The following is a 13795-nucleotide window of genomic DNA, read 5'->3' as shown; positions in this document are numbered from 1 at the left end:
CAAACTAAATACATGATTTCAGGATTTGGTGAACATCTTGTTCATCCCATCTACTGCATCCGGTGTTCCCGATGTGGCCTCCTGTACATCAGCAAGACCAAGCATCAATTCATCAAATGCTCACCCGCCACGCTGATCACTTGCGCTCAGCCCACCAAGGCCTGTTGGATCTCCCGGTTGCCAACTATTTTAACTACTCACCCCTCTCTTCACCCTCCATTCATATCTTTCTCTCTCAATCCTATTCTCGTGCCTTCTCCCTATAACCCCTGATACCCTTACAAATCAAGAATCTGTCAATCTCCGTCTTAAAAATATCCATTGACTTCGCCTTCACAGCCATCTGTGGCAATGAATTCAAGAGTCAAGTTAAGGGTGTTTTATTGTCATATGCTCCGGATGGGACAATGAAATTCTTACTTGCTGCAGCACAACAGAATATGCGAATATGTAAACATTATATATAATGGGGGGGGAAAAGAAAAAGTTCAATAAATAACAAATATAGTGCAAATAACAAATAATAATATAGTCTTTTGCAGTTCAGAGCTCAGAACTTATTTGTTGTGTTTAATAGCCTGATGGCTGTGGGGAAGTAGCTGTTCCTGAACCTGGACATTATTCCACATATTCACCACCCTTTGACTAAAGAAATTCCACCCCATCTTGTTTCCATTCGGTCCATCGAGTCTGCTCTTTGATTCAATCATGGCTGATCTATTTTTCCCTCCCAACCCGATTTAGTTTAGTTCAGAGATATTTTCTTGCCTTTGATATCCTTACTAATCAATAACCTATCAGTCTCCACTTTAAAAATACCCAATGACTTGACCTCCACCACCGTCTGTGACAATGAATTCCACAGATGTACCACCCTGATGGGACAAGTGTTCCTAGCATCCCCACCATGAAAAACGTTAACAAAATCACCAAAACTGAGAAATGTTAAGGTGCTCTTTGTCCTCAGAAATTTAGCTGGGCCACAGACGTAAATGGATTTCAATCTAGGTAGCAAGTTTCCTTGAACCAGTTGCAATCTCCATTCCTGGAGTCCAAGGGAGAACAAGAATCCAGAATGGTTTCCCCCTTCAATGGCCGTTAATTTATATTAAGACATAACTGCGAGTTGTACTCTTGCTTTGACTGACAAGTTTGCAGTATCGAGTGCCATTGGAAAGGATATTAATTACCTTTCTCAACACAAGTCATGAGCGAGGGCGGAAAGAGTTACTGGGAAATAAAACTTGCAGCAATTGTTCAGGTCCTTTCAAGATTTATCAAAGTAACACATGTGATTATTCTACTAATTGTGAATTGCAGTTCACGATTTTGGAAAGGACTTTTATTTCCACTCAACCCCCTTTTCAAACTTAGATGTGGAAACTGGCCACACTTAGCATTTTCTGTGAGATTATAAAGTGTCCACAAGGTGTAAACGTGACTTTCCCAATTGCTGAAATCAGTCCAGAAAACTACCTGCTTTGTTATTCAGTTTGGTAGATGTTGATTTTTATGTCGACACAGTGCAGTGCATTTCAACCCATAAACCTTTCTTCAGTAAATACAAAATTGATTTATTTCCATTATAAACTTTTTTTTCTCCAACTTTTGGTATCCAACAACTACAATATTTAATTTCTAATTATTTAGTTAGTGATCACTATAGTCTATGGTTCTATTTCTGCACACCACTCTTTCTCAGGTTATTTAGTTTCTGAATTGGGGATACATCATGAAAATAACCCTTTTGGCCTCCGAGTCTGTGCTCAATCACACTAGAGTCACACAGCAGGGAAACAGGCTCTATGGCACAACTTGTCCACGCCGACCAAGGTGCCCCACTGGTTAACATAGAACATAAGGAACGTGGAACAGGTCCTTGGGCCCACAATGTCCGTGGTGAACACAATGCCACATCTCCTCTGCCTGCATGCGATCCATATCCTCCCTCCATTCACCAGTCTGAAGAAGGGTCCTGACACAAAACCTACAGAACAGTGGAAGGCCAGGTGGAGAGGATGTTGCCACTGGTGGGAGAGTCTAGAACCAGAGGGCACAGTCTCAGAATAAAAGGACGTACCTCTGGTGTGCAGTTGAAGAGGAATTTCTTTAGGCAGAGGATGGTGAATCTGTGGGATTCATTGCTACATTCGCTAAGAGGCCAAGTCATTGGGCATTTTAAAGTGCAGATTCTTGATTAGTAAGGGTGTCGGGGTTATGGGGAGAAGGCAGGTGAATGGGGATGAGAGGGAAAGATGGTTCAGCCGTGATTGAATGGCAGTGTAGACTTTATGGACCAAATGGCCATCTACTCCTATAGTAGGATTGATGGGCCAAATGGCCTAATTCTGCTCCACTGACTTATGAACCTATGAGCTTATAAAACATCACCTACCCATGTCCTCCAGAGATGCTGCCTGACCCGCTGAGGTACTCCATCACTTTGTGTCTTTTTTTTGTAAACCGACACGTGCAGTTCCTTGTGATGTGAATGTTAACTCTCACTTTTTACTGCCCTAAAGCCTGGACGATCTACTGCGGTGTGGAGTGACCTTTGCTGCTAACATGGTGGTGGTGGACAAGGAGAGCACAATGAGTGCTGAGGAGGATTATATGGCGGATGCCAAAACCATCGTCAATGTGCAAACACTATTTAGGTAAGTGATCCAATATGATTTAATTAATCTTCAGTCTGACTTGATCAAGTAGATACAGCGTGGAAACAGGCCCTTCAGCCCACCGAGTACGCGCTGACCGGTGATCACCCCGTACACTAATACTAACCTGCACACTAGGGAGAATTTACTATTTTTTACCAAAGCCAATTAAAAAGATAGGCACAAAATGCTGGAGTAACTCAGGCAGTGTCTCTGGAGAAAAGGAATGGGTGACGTTTCGGGTCGAGAATCTTCTTCAGACTGAGAGTAGTGGAGATGGAAATTGAACTCCAGGCTCAGTTCCAGCCTACAAACTACTATTACTAATTAAAAAACATTAATTTAAAAAATAGCCTACAAACCCGCACGTCTTTGCAGTATGGGAGGAAACCAGAGCTCCCAGGAAAAAAACCCTTGCCGTCACAAAGGGAACATACAAACTCTGCACAGACAGCACCCAAGGTCAGAATCGAACCCGGGTCTCTGGCACTGTAAGGCAGCAACTCAACCGCTGCGCTACTGTGCAGCCCTTCCTGTACTTCCGGTTATTACAAACAGAGCCAGACGTTTGGTCAGGCAATCAAAGTTGTTGTCTTCAAAAGGGCAGTAACACATTTCTTACCCTGCCCCTGCTTACAAAGTTTTCTTGTAATAAAAATGAACTGCAAATGCTGGTTCATACCAAAGATAGACAAAAAATTCTGGTGTAACAGTCTGAAGAAGGGTCCCGACCCACTGAGTTACTCATCATCATCTATCCATGTTCTACAGCAATGCTGCCTGACCCACTGAGTTACTCCATCACTTTCTGTCTACCAAAATTTCTTTCTATTTTCCAAAGAAGGGTCCCAACCCAAAACATCATCGTTTATCAGCCTGCTGCTAACAATGATATTATTCTTGTTGGTTACAATGGGAGAGAATTATTATATAGCTTAATAACTGACAAGTGAGATAATAGAGAAACTAAGAACTGCAAATACTGGTTTACAATGCTTTTTTTGTAGACAAAAAGGTGCAGATATGCACATCATAGAACACAGAACCATACAGCATAGGACCTCGGCCCACCTTGCCTGTACTGAACGTGATGCCAAGTTAAAATAATTTTGTCTGCCTGTACATGACTCGTATCCCTCTAAACCCTGCACTTCCATGTGCCCATCTAAAAACATCTTAAATGCCACTATCATACCACCAGCACCAACCCTGGCAATACGTTCCATGCACCCACCACTTCTCTGTGTCAAAAATAAACTGTATACACTGAACAAAGATTTGTGGCAAATGGAGGTAGAACTGGAGATTATTTATCCATTAATTCAGTGAATATATGGAAGATGGCTGTGCAGTTCACTGGCTTTTCATCCCTGGGACACTTTTCATATCCAGCTCAGAGTAATAGATTTGGAAGTCACTGATGGTTAAAAGAGTTGTTTGTGACCTGATTTGCACAATTCCAATCCAGTTCCTTGTGAAGGAAGGAACTGCAGGTGCTGGTTTGAACCGAAGATAAGACACAAGATGCTGGAGTAACTCAGCGGGACCAACTCATTGAGAGAAGGTGATGATTTGGGCCGAGATCTACAGGCCTGAAAAGTCGCCCATTCCTTCTCTCCAAAGATGCTGCCAGTCCCACGGAGTTACTCCAGCATTTTGTGTCTATCTTCAGTGCCTTGGGAACCCTGGTTGATACATAAAACTTTCCTGAAGATGATGCTGTACTTTTGAGTTGCCTCAATGTGAGGGAAAATAATGCATTGTCTTTCTGCTGACTGGTTAGCACACAACAATAGCTTTTCACTGTACCTCGGTACACGTGACAATAAACTACTCAAAACTCAAGCTAAAAATAAAATCACATTCCATATTCATGGTTGTCCTGAAAAAACTTCTTGGTCAGCCAGCAATGAAGCTTTATACTGCATATTTGTAGTCTTAAGGGCCTGTCCCACTGCACAAGGTATTTCAAGAGTTCTCCCGAGTTTTCCCTTGATTCGAACTCAGAGAATGTCCGTAGCGGGTCCGTAGGAGTTCGTGGATGTAACAATTTTTTTGATCGCTAGTATATTTTACTCGTGGACATTTTTCACAGCGTTGTAACAACGTCACAAGTTTACCGGATTTCCCGAGTACCTACCGTTATTCGTACGAGCCGCGGCGAAACATCCACGAACTCCTACGGACCCGCTACGGACATTCTCCGAGTTCGAATCGGGGGAAAACTCTGGAGAACTCTTGAATTACCTCGTACAGTGGGACAGGCCCTTTACCCAGTCCTTGCCAAGTTCGGGTCTCTGTGGCTGCAAGGTTTATGTTTATTGTTGTCACGTACTGGGGTACAGTGAAAAGCTTTGTTTTGTATGCTATCCAAACAGATCAGAATTAACATACATAGATACGAGCAAGTTAAACTCAAGTACTATCGGTAGAGGAATGGGGAAGGTACAGAGTGCAGAATATAGTTCTCAGCATTGTAGCGCATTAAAGATAGTTTAGTTTAGAGATACAGCGCGGAAATAGGCCGCCTGCACATTAACACTATCCTACACCCACTAGAGACAATTTTTACATTTACCAATCCAATTAAACTACAAACCTGTACGTCTTTGGAGTGTGGGATGAACCTGAAGATCACAGAGAAAACCCACCTAGATCACAGGGAGAACGTAGAAACTCCATACAGACAGCATCCAGAGTCAGGATCGAACCCGGGTCTCCGACGCTGCATTCGCTGTAAGGCAGCAACCCGACCGCTGCTCCACCGTGACCGCCCGATAGACACAAAGTGCTGGAGTAACTCAGCGGGTCAGGCAACATCTCTGGAGAAAATAGATGGGCGACGTTTCAGATCAAGACCCTCCTTCAGACTGAAAGTTGGGCTGAGCTGGAGGAGTGAAAAAACGAGGACAAATCAGCGCTGGCAAGAAATGACCTGGCAGTGCATTCCATGGCATTGCCTGGTAGACCAATCGTTGGCCAGGGAACGTGTGAGTCAAGAGGTAAACAATGTGGGGAACAGTGGAACAGGTTAAACGACCAGGGTGGAGGAAAGGGACAAGGGGGGAGGAGAATGTTATTGGAAGTTAGTGAAAATTAGAAAATTCAACATTGAGTTGCTCCAGCACTTTGTGTCTATCTTTGGTATAAACCAGCACCTGCAGATCTTTGGTTCTACATTGTACCGCATCAGTCCCACAGACAGCAGTGTCTCTACCTCCTGCACCACCGTGCCACTATTTTGCAGACTTCTCTCAGATTTCCCTCGTCTGCTTTCAGGAAAATGCTGCCGGTTTTCACTCCACGGAACTAAATAAACCGGGTTAGTCACTGCTTGCCCCCTCTTTAAGTACCCACGGGTAATCATAATACTCCAGATTCATGTTCATAAGTTTATAGGAGTAGATGGCCATTTGGTCCATAAAGTCTACACTGCCATTCAATCATGGCTGATCTATCTTTCCCTTTCAACTCCATTCTCCTGCCTACTCCCCATAACCATTGACACCCTTACCAATCAAGTATCTGTATAAATTCATGTCATAGGAGCAGAAGAAGGCCATTCAAGCAATATTTTGTGAACTCTTACCATAATCCCTTAACTCTCTTAATCTGATTTTATATTTGTATAGACACGGATATGGAGTGCCTTTTTAAAAAGGCTTCTCGATGGTCCTGCTATCTCCAAAGAGACCCACAGGTGTCTCTGTTGCTGCAGCTAACATTGTATGATTTACTTTACATTGTCTCTTCTCATTCTTTCTGCCACTGTGAAGCACTCCACATCATCCCACCTGTTCTTCACCACATGACAAAAAAACATTCAAAATTAAAATTATTCTATCATGAATTTTTGACTGTGTTAAATATATCCAGTCCTGGAAAGTGCTGCCAGGAGTGGTGGTGGAGGCAGATATGATGGTTGTATTTAGCAGGCCTTTATCATTTATGCATGGATTATGCATGGATATGCAGGGAATGGAGGGATATGGATCCCGTGCAGACAGAGGAGATTAGTTTAACTTGGCGTCATGTTCGGTACTGACATTGACGGTCATAAGGCCAGTGCTGAATTTTTCTATGTTATAATTACAAATAATTACTGATTCCAATCTGTTTGTTCTTTTCTAAATAAATCAGCCAGACTTTGTAATTAGTATATTAAACTGAAATACATCCCATAGCTGTTTTAACCCACTCCCAATTGGTGGGCAAGACTCCCTCGTTAATATGTTATAAATCTCTCCCGATAAAACTCCACTTACCTTACATTGGCTTCTCATCCACTTTTTCACATTCAAACGGTGAGGGAGCAGAATTAGGACATTTGGCCCATCAGGTCTACTACACCATTCAATCATGGCAAGACAAAAATGCTGGAGAAACTCAGCAGGTGAGGCAGCATCTATGGAGCGAAGGAATAGGTGATGTTTCGGGTCGAGACCCTTCTTCAGACTCATTTTCGATTTCTCCAGCATCTGCAGTTCTTTCTCAAACATTCAATCATGGCTGATCTATCTTTCTTTCTCAACCACATTCTCCTGTCTTCTCCCCATAACCCCTGACACCCGTACTAATTAATAATCTGTCAATCTCTGCATTATAAATATCCAATGACTTGGCCTTTACAGCCTTCTGGCAATGAATTCCAAAGACTCGCCATCCTCCGGCTAAAGAACTTCCTCCCCATCTCCATTCTAAAGGCACATCCTTATATTCTGAGGCTGTGCCCTCTGGTCCTAGACTCTCCCACCAGTGGAAACATCCTCTCCACATCCATTCTATCCAGGCCTTTCACAATTTGGTAAGTTTCAGTGAGGTCCCCCCATTTCCATGTTTTCTTTTCCTCATGAGTTCTCCATGAGTTTTCATCTATTCCCTCCTTGTAATTAGAGTCATCGAAACATAGTGCACGGAAACAGACACTTCAGCCCAACTTGTCCATGCTGTCCAAAATGCTCCATCTAAGCTAGTTCCCTTTGCTCACAGTTGGCCCATACCCCTCTAAACTTTTCCTATCCATGTACCTGTCCAAATGTCTGTTTAAATGCCGTTATGTTACCTGCTTCAACCACCTCCTCTGGCAGCTTGTTCCCACTATCTGGCAGCTTTTTGCCACTAGCCTCAGAGTAAAAACATTGCTCCTCAGGCTCCTATTCAATCTTGCCCCTCTTACCTTAAAACTATGTCCTCTGCTTATTGATTCCCCATACTCTGGGTGATAGGCACAGTACATTCACCCAATTTATTCTTCTCATGATTTTGTACACCTCATGAAGATCACCCCAGATGCTCCTGTGCTCCAAGGAATAAAGTCTAAGCTTGCCCAACCTCTCCGTAGAGTTCAGTCCCTCAAGTCCTGGAAACATCCTTGTAAATTCAATATGATTTGTGCTTGAACGTTTTATAATGGGGAAACTTTTGCACAATTACATTAATAGTTCTTTTTCATGAACAATGCAACTAAATTTTGTTTTTCACCTTTTGGATTGAGTGGGATAAGATAGAACTAGTGAGCAGGAAATAACTGCAGATGCTGGTTTGTGAAAATGTGAATGCATTTAAGCTTCATTTGGCTTTGCATAAGACCATATAAAAATAGGGAAATGTAGAGACAAAGAACTGCAGATGCTGGTTTATACCAAAGATAGACACAAAGTGCTGGAGTAACTCAACGGGTCAGGCAGCATCTCTGGAGAAAAGTGATGGGTGACGTTTCGGGTCGGGACCCTTCTTCAGACTGAAAGTAGAAAATAGGGCTAGTGAACCGGTGGACTGAGGGGCCGGTTTCCATGCTGTATCTCTAAACTAAACTGAACACAGATTGACCAGAGACAGAGAGAGAAGCACTCGCATTGCACTAAATGCCGATTTTATGTTTCCCAAAAGCTTATTTTTTTACGATGTGCAAGAAGCTACTGTTAATTTGTTGTGGGCCTGGCCAAATTTTAGAAGTGTTTTAAGGTGAATTATTGCTTTATATCTGATCAAACTTGTTTTGCTTGTGGACCTTAAGAGACGGTACACTCTCAGGCCATCTGTCTGGGCTGTGTGAAAATTGATCATTAGGATTCTGTTTGGTTAAAAGCAGAAATTAAAAGAGTAAATCCTTAAGCCCAGGTGCCCGTGAACTACTTCATCAATTTAAATAAAAATCCAAAACCTACATTCACCATTTGCCTTTCTCTCAAACACTATCTACTATCATGCAGTGCTGTGCATAATATCTAACAAAGCAATCAGCAATGTAAATATAAATTAATGGTATGCACCTTGCTGAAGCTTATGAGGGAGGTGTCACTGAAATCCAATTAACATGTCATGATAACATGTCCCTCTGGTCAGACTTGTCCCACTCCGGTCATTCCTCCTTTTCCCTGCTCCCATCCTAAAGAAGGTACAGAGGCTTGATATCGTGCATCAACAGACTCAGCAGCTTCTTGCCCTCTGTTATCATCGGGCTTCTGAACGTTCCTTCCATAATACTGGCCGATTCACCTCTACAACATTGTGGATATTGGACATTTGTCTTTGGAACTAATGTGCTACCATGATGAAAAGTACAGTGTATTCTGCACTGTATTTTATTTTTTGCTCAGAGTTCTGAACATAAGCTAGTGTACTGTCCGATTCGCTTCTACCCCATTGTGCACATTGCCATTTCTGTCTGGAACTGATGCACAATAATGCATCACCATTTGCTCAATGCTGTTTTTTTTTTTCAAAGAGACCAGGTAGAATAACATAGAACTGATGTGTACAGTTGATCAATGGTCAGCAAGGATCCGGTGGGCCAAAGACCATGTTTCCATGCTGTATCCACAAACTGAAAGATATGAAAGCGCTATATTGCAGAGAACAACTGTATTCTGTGCTCGGTATTTTCTCTACCATTGCTCTACCTGTTGTACTTGACTGTATTGATGTTTAGAATTATTTGATCTGATTGGGTAGCATGTAAAACAAAGCATTTCACTGTCACTTGGTAAACGTAACAATAATAAACCTAAACCTAAAACAACTTGTTTTGGTCAAACATCCACTTACAGAGTCCACAATTTCATTTATCTTTGCACTAACAAGAGATTATTCATGGAAGTCCAGTATCATCCAGAGAGCAAATTGTTTCCCTTTTCATAATTAATGGTATTAGACCTCCCCTCTTCCAATTTCCCCTCGGTCAGTAAGTAAAAGTGTACTTTCTAGTCCCTGTGAATTTAAAATATCTATAGGACTTAGGTCAGGCTGCATTTGGAATATTGCGTGCAATTCTGGTCGCCCCCATTACAGGAAGGATGTGGAAGTTTTGAAGAGGGTGCAGGAGAGGTTTATCAGAATGCTCTCTGGGTTAGGGTGTATTAGCTACATGGAGAGGTTGGACAAACTTGGATTGTTTTATCTGGAATGTAGAAGACCTGATAGAAGTATATGGAATGATGAGAGGCATAGATAGTGTAGACAGTCAGAACCTTTAACCCAGGGTGGAAATGTCAAAGACATTGGGGAAATCAGGAACCGGATAGCTTTGAGGTGAGAGGGGCAGAGTTTAAAAGAGATGTGCTGGGCAAGTTTTCTTCATGGAGGCTGGTGAGTATCTGGAACACGCTGCCTGGGGTAGTGGTGGAAGCTAATACGATAATAGCTGCATTTAAGAGACTTTTGAATGGGCACATAGATTTGGTGGGAATTGAGAGATATAGATTATATTTGAGCAAATAACATTAGATTCCGGCTGTCTACCCTATTTATGCCTCTCATAATTTTATATACCTCCACCAGGTCTCCTCCCCCCCCCACCAACCACTGGCATTCCAGAGAAAACAATCCAAGTCTGCCCAATCTCTCCTTATAGCAAATACCCTCTAATCCAGACAGCATACTGGAAAAGAAGGGTTTCGGCCCGAAACGTTGCCTATTTCCTTCGCTCCATAGATGCTGCTGCACCCGCTGAGTTTCTCCAGCTTTTCTGTGTACCAGCATACTGGTAAAGCTCTTCTGCATCCTTTCCAAAGCCTCAACATCCTTCCTGTAATAGAATCACCATCCTCCAAATGTGGCCGAACTAAAGTCCTGTAAAGCTGCATCATGACTTCCTGACTCTTGCACCCTGCACCCCGACCGATGAAGGCAAGCATTCCATACGCCTTCTGTACCACTCTCTTAAAAACAACTAACTTATCTGCCTCCACCACCACCCCTGGCAGTGCATTCCAGGCACACACCACACTCTGTGTAAAAATACCCACTCTGCCACACTCTCTACTTGTCTTGCCATGCAAATTGTTGCATTCTCCCACTTGCCCAGAGGAGGGGAACCAAGAACCAGATGACATAGGTTTAAGGTGAGGGGGGAAAGATTTCATAGCAACCTGAGCGGTAACTTTTCTACATGGAGGGTGGTGGGTGTTCGAGCTACAGGAGGAGGTAGTTGAGCCAATTACTATCACAATATTTAAGCAACAAGTACATGGATAGGATAGCTTTAGGGGGATATGGGCCAAACACAGGCAGGTGGGATGAGTGTAGATGGGGCATGTTGGTCGGAGTGGGCAAGTTGGGCTGAAGGACTTGTTTCCATGCTCTATGATTCAATGTCACTGTTGCCTTGTTAGAATACAATGGTGGAAGTTTCCTCAAGAGCAAATGTTGGCTTACTTTGAATCCTTTCACCCATGGGGACCTGTCATGTTGGCTTTCTGTCCAGACAGGCAGAAAAGGATTCATTCCCCGTGGTGAAATAGATAAGAATTCTGACTCTGTGAAGATCTGCACTGCTGCTCTCCGTATGGGAGAGGAATGATTCACTGTGGAGAAAATCCTTTTTATGTCAACTACAATTTTGCTCATTTATTTTATAAAGATAGCAAAGCACTTAGAAAGTTATGTTCTCTGAAAGTATTGGCTAAGCCCTTCATCCTTTTAATTTTAATTGCAAAAGTTTACAATGGAAGTATGAAAGACACTAAAGTGCTGCGGGCTGGTGGACAGATTAGTTTTCTTTGAAAGTTCACCACAACACCCTCAGTCAAGGGTGTAAAGAAATTTGAGATATGTACAAGAAATGAGTGCAAATCGGCCAAGTGCATGAAGCGTTTTATTGAACTTGAAATCGTTATATCTTTCAACACCTGCCAGGTCAAACAACCTTGATAAATGTTTTTGCTAAATTAATTAGAGAAGATTTCATGGCAGCCTGTTCAGCATGCAAAGCGGGATAATGTAATCAAGTTGCACAATAATCTTGAAGAGAGTCATTTGCAAAATGTGATTTAATAATATGTGAAGTGTTTATCTTAAGGCTCAAAGGTGTTATAGAATCATCGAGCATGGAAACAGGTCCTTTGGCCCACCCTGTCCATTCTGACTACGTTGATGTACTAAGCAAGTCCCTTTTGCCAGCATTTGGCCACAAGCCCTCTGTACATTTCCTATCCATATATCTGTTCAAATGATATAATTATACCTGCTTCTGTAGCTTCCTCTGGCAGTTCATCGCCTCAGTGAAAATGTGAAGTCCCTCTTTGATCTATCTCGTCTCACCTTAAGCCAGTGTCCACTAGTTGTAAAATATTGGGAATAAGACTGTAAGCCTTCACTTATCCGTGCCCCTCATGAACTTGTACATCTCAATTAGGTGCAAAAATGGGAAGGCAATTGTACATTGTTTCATTTTGCTGCCCAGTTGTCCAGCTAAGTTGGGATGGAGCAACAAGTAACAATGATGTAAAATCCTGAATATAGAAATTATACTCTTAAGGGCCTGTCCCACTTGCATGCGATTGCATGCGTCTGGCGCGACCAAACGTGGTTGCTTGAGGCGTATGGGTCGAGCGGGGCCGGTCCCACTTCCAAGCGCGGAGGCGTATGGAGTTGTGCGGGGCTGGTCCCGACATCGCGCGGGACTCCGAAAATCCCGCACTGTCCGAAAATTCTGCAGGCACATTGAGGGCGTACGGAGTGTCTTGACGAAGTCTTAATGGCGTACGCCCAGCGCGTGGCGTTGCGTGATGACGTCACCGCCCGACGCTGTGCGACGTTCAAATTCAGTCGGCCCGCCTCCTGCCCAACTGATTGCTAAGTATGACGCAAATTACGTCACGCACGAACATTGAGCGTACTTACCACGTACTTTGCGCGTACTTACTGCGATCTTAGCGCGAACTCGGCTTCCGTTTTGGTCGCGCCAAACGCATGCAGTCGCATGCAAGTGGGACAGGCCCTTTACTTTCACATTTTTCAACCAATCATTTAAACCAAATATTATTAAATATATAGATTAAATATTAATCTTATCTGCAGTGCCTTGTTTCTTTGGTGATGATGAGTGACGATGGAAATGAAACACAGAAATTGACAATGTTGCTCTTCCCTTTCTTTGACTGAAGGTTGTTCTCCAGTCTCAGTATTATCACAGAGCTGACACACCCGGCCAACATGAGGTTCATGCAGTTCAGGGCCAAAGACTGCTACTCACTGGCATTGTCCAAACTCGAAAAGGTGAGCATTTCGTCAGTTGCGGTCTACCACCCATTTTCCGGCAACTGGTTTAATCTGTCCTTTAATCTGGACAAAATTACGAGAGCGCAATTGAAATCCCCCCAGGAAGTCCTGCTGAAAATGTGGCGTCCAGGCCAGGTGAGGTGGCTGATCTTGACCGCATCGGGATTTCCACGGCCGATCGGTGGGTCAAATTTGCCCCCTGTGGCCAGGGCTTTGGAACTCCAGCCCAGCCAGAGCCGGCAGATCCGTTACCATTGCTGACTTCTGAGGCTGACCTTGCGGGCCGGGATCTCGGCCCCTTGGCGGCCTAGGCAGACCATTCCGATAGCGTTGGACTCCTTTGGTCCGGAAAAATGGGTAATCCAGTCTGGAACCAAGTGTGCCGGAAAATCAGTAGTGGACCTGTATGTTTTTCATTTTGCAAAATAAATGATTAATATGAATGTAATTTGAAATGCAGATAGGTTGCCAAGTAATAGTGATTCTTAATATTTGTTTTTCTTTACTGTACCATTATAGCTTTTCATTCCCAAACAACAATGCCCATACATACATAGGCACTGTGGGAATATAATGCTTGCAGCACATTCTGGGAGTCAATCAGAAAACTGCAAGGTTTTGTGTGTATGTCTGTATTC

The 13795-nt window shown here is 43.2% G+C and overlaps 1 protein-coding gene across 1 annotated transcript in view; it reads left to right on the top strand.

The window, feature by feature from the left end:
• The window catches only part of kcnt2 (potassium channel, subfamily T, member 2), a 311774-nt gene that overhangs the window by 132177 nt on the left and 165802 nt on the right, over nt 1-13795 (top strand). The window contains 2 exon segments of the mRNA XM_055641239.1: nt 2523-2657; nt 13043-13154. Of these exon segments, the coding sequence (XP_055497214.1) occupies nt 2523-2657; nt 13043-13154 (247 nt within the window).

Source organism: Leucoraja erinacea, chromosome 10 (genome assembly GCF_028641065.1).
Source record: "Leucoraja erinacea ecotype New England chromosome 10, Leri_hhj_1, whole genome shotgun sequence".
In the NCBI taxonomy this organism is placed as follows: domain Eukaryota; kingdom Metazoa; phylum Chordata; class Chondrichthyes; order Rajiformes; family Rajidae; genus Leucoraja; species Leucoraja erinaceus.
This window is presented reverse-complemented; position numbering and strand designations above follow the sequence as displayed.